We start from the raw sequence: 3010 nt of genomic DNA, 5'->3' as shown, positions 1-3010 counted from the left end.
ACTTAGCACCCCAGAAATTTGAACCAAAAAACTACATTTGGAAATTTGAGGGAGATTTACAATTCTATAATAGTAGAATAATATAATAGCAGTCAAATCAGCAAGTTTAGATTAGTTTTAAAAAATAAACTCTTTTTCTAATTAAAGCAACACAAGGGTAGAATATGCAGGCTGTGATACTACACTTTTTAAGATCAGTCTTATTAAACTGAATCAGTATTACTGTACTGTATTGACAAAGATTATGAACTTAACCAAAAAACAGAAAACAAAAGCATCTTATCTACACTAACGCAGTACTGTTAAAATTATTTTCACAAAATAACAAAAGTGGAAGAATATATTTTTGTTCATCTTGGCGCCTCATTGGGATATGCCTTCGAACAGGAGCCACATCTGGACATGAAAAAAGAGCTTTTATGAGTTCAAACTGCCATTACTTGATGGGATAATTTCTCATCAATTATCCATAAGAATCACACCTGTTTAGAAAGCAACTTATAGGGAGACTTTTATCTTTCCTGATGCCTTACAGAAATGAATAACATTCAGTTGAACTGAATAGTGACTGCACTTTTTTCCCAAGACGCACTTACTGTCTCCTGCTGCACTGGGGGCACAGCCGCCCCCACACCGTCCTCACCGTGGCCTCCCGCAGAGCCGGGCTCCCCCACATGTAAACGGACGGCGTGCAGACGGCATTAAAACGAGCCAGGATCGCGAAAAGGTTCGTGGCCTCACTCCTGAACGTCAGCCCCCCTCCTGTAAAGAACTTTATGGCAATATTCACAAAAGAGGGACACCACAACACCAGGAAGCTTATCACAACAAAAATAATGATCTTCAGCGACTCCCTCTTGCTCTCTCTCTCTGGACCTGGGGGCTCCCTCTCCAGCTGATACTTTGCTACAACATAAAGTTTGATAGTCATGACCACTTTGGTGAGCACTATCAGCTGAAAGAAGATGATTCCAAACACATACAGCTGTGTGGCTTTGGAGATTGGCAGCAGGTTCCTAACCACCAGATTTGCAGCATTGTACAGCCAGCAATAGACGTTTATTCCTATCACAACCTGCCGTGTTATGAAGCGGCTGTAGACAAATGGATAGCATACAGCAAAATACCTGTCAAACTGAGCAAACAGAAAGGTCAGGATGTTGACCCCTAGCAGATCCCGTAACACACTGTATGTCCCGTTTCTGAAAGGATACCCGTCATGAACATCGAACAGGCCCAGGTAATACACAGAGAAGCCCACCAGAGTGTCACAGATGCTGGTGTTCAGCATGAAAATGAAACGGTTCTGAAGGCGGAGCGCTCTGGTGGCCGAGATCCCGATCACCACCGTCCCTGCAACCAGGACGGTGGTGGTGGCGAACAAAATCTGGAAGATGAAGATGAAGTAGTCCTCAGGACTGCTGAAGTCCACAGAGAGAGGAACTCCTGCTGCTGCAGAGTCTGTCATGTTGGACAGGAGCATCGTTAATGAAGCTCAGCCACAGACATCGGTATTTATGCTCTGTGATGTCACTGGAGACGAACTCCTCAGAGTTTAACTCAATTCATACCCTGTGCTTGTTTTTTGTCACGTCCACAATTTCTGTTGCGTTTTGCTGAAATCTTGTGTAATAGATCAACACAAAGTTACACATGATGAAAAGTGAGTTAACTTTTTCAAGTTACAAGTAGAAAAGTGGATTTTGTTGTTGCATTGTGGTGTTTTGTGTACCTTTAGTTTTATTGTGGGTTTTGGCGTGGTGTTGGATTTATTGATGCTGTGTTTTGACGTTTGTCGTGTTGTAACCTTTGGTGTTCTGTTGCGCATTTGGTTTTGTGTTGTTACTTTTGAGTCTGTGTTGTAATTTTTTTGTGTTGTGACTTTTGTTGTGGCTTTTACATTTTGTTGACCCCAACGAGCCACCATACAGAGCTTAACTCAAGAACCTTAGAAAACACACTGCATCACAAAGACCAAGGAACATAGCAGATGTGTATGTGATAAAGTTCTGGATGGTTTTGACTGTTTACTGCTGTATTGAGCTTCAAGGCCTTGTATATCAATCAAAAACTTAAATTCAAGTGTTTGAATTTAAATTAAACACTGGTAATGCAACACAAGAAAAAGCTCGTCTAAACTTCGTTGATATTTGGCTGATAAACAATTTTATTTAGACAAAAACAAACAAATAAAAAAGAAAAACAATTGAAATGCCTTAAACTGTATTTGATAAAAATAACACCTGTTTTTTCCTAATGGCTCGACAATTTAATCATTAACCAACAGCCGAAGCTCCCAAAATAATAATATATTGACATACAGGAAAGTTCTGTAGAGGGGGGCTAAAATAGGAACATTTAAAATAGAGAAGGAACGATACATTATTATTATTATTATTATTATTATTATTATTATTATTATTATTATTATTATTATTATTATTATTATTATTATTATTATTATTATTATTATTTTACACATATGGACATATGTGTGTCTTTTATAAAGTCAATGATTGTATTGCATTTAAGGTTTTAAAGCTTCTGTTTCCCTTATGAGGACAGCGGAATTTTTGTGTATTTTAGGTCTTTATTTGTGCTTAGAATGCGTCTTAAAGGTTTTGTTGTTGAAATGAGAAATATGCAGGTTTGAAGTAAAAAGCTTCCACCAGAGGGCGGTAAGATTACCAAAGACTATGATTTGTTTGGTTTGATTTCCCACTGCTGGTTATATATATACTATATTTTATACAGTAGATAAAATATATACTATTTTATATACTAGTATATAAAATAGTATATTTTATATACTATTAAAACTGTATTTTAATAGGAATACAAAGGGGACTTTGTCTATTAGAAACAAAGAGTTTATTATGAGGGACCGTTTAGGACAAAATCTGTTTTGTCTCTCACACACTACCAAAAACTCACGCACACTCAAAAAAAAAAAAAAAAAAAAAAACAACCCACACCAAAAAAATGCCCACCTAATAAATTTACAACAACC

The 3010-nt window shown here is 37.3% G+C and overlaps 1 protein-coding gene across 1 annotated transcript; it reads right to left on the bottom strand.

Annotated features, from left to right (window-relative positions):
• Window positions 1-350: 350 nt before the first annotated feature.
• On the bottom strand, window positions 351-1533 carry LOC106958045 (trace amine-associated receptor 3-like). The gene is made up of 2 exons (XM_015049747.1): window positions 597-1533; window positions 351-396 (listed from the first exon to the last, which is right to left on the bottom strand). The coding sequence occupies exons 1-2, from the start codon at window positions 1481-1483 to the stop codon at window positions 351-353; spliced, it is 933 nt and encodes a 310-aa protein (XP_014905233.1). The 5' UTR covers window positions 1484-1533.
• Window positions 1534-3010: the final 1477 nt, after the last annotated feature.

The sequence above is a fragment of the Poecilia latipinna genome, unplaced genomic scaffold, assembly GCF_001443285.1.
Source record: "Poecilia latipinna isolate Pla-1442-1.1 unplaced genomic scaffold, P_latipinna-1.0 Scaffold959, whole genome shotgun sequence".
Classification (NCBI taxonomy): domain Eukaryota; kingdom Metazoa; phylum Chordata; class Actinopteri; order Cyprinodontiformes; family Poeciliidae; genus Poecilia; species Poecilia latipinna.
This window is presented reverse-complemented; position numbering and strand designations above follow the sequence as displayed.

What these genes read in the sequence shown, in the direction of transcription:
- LOC106958045 (XM_015049747.1), bottom strand. Translation starts at nt 1,483, where the DNA reads ATGCTCCTGTCCAACATGACAGACTCTGCAGCAGCAGGAGTTCCTCTC. An exon ending in CCCCAGTGCAGCAGGAGACA is followed by an intron (nt 397 to 596) that starts GTAAGTGCGTCT and finishes TTTCATGTCCAG; the next exon opens with ATGTGGCTCCTGTTCGAAGG.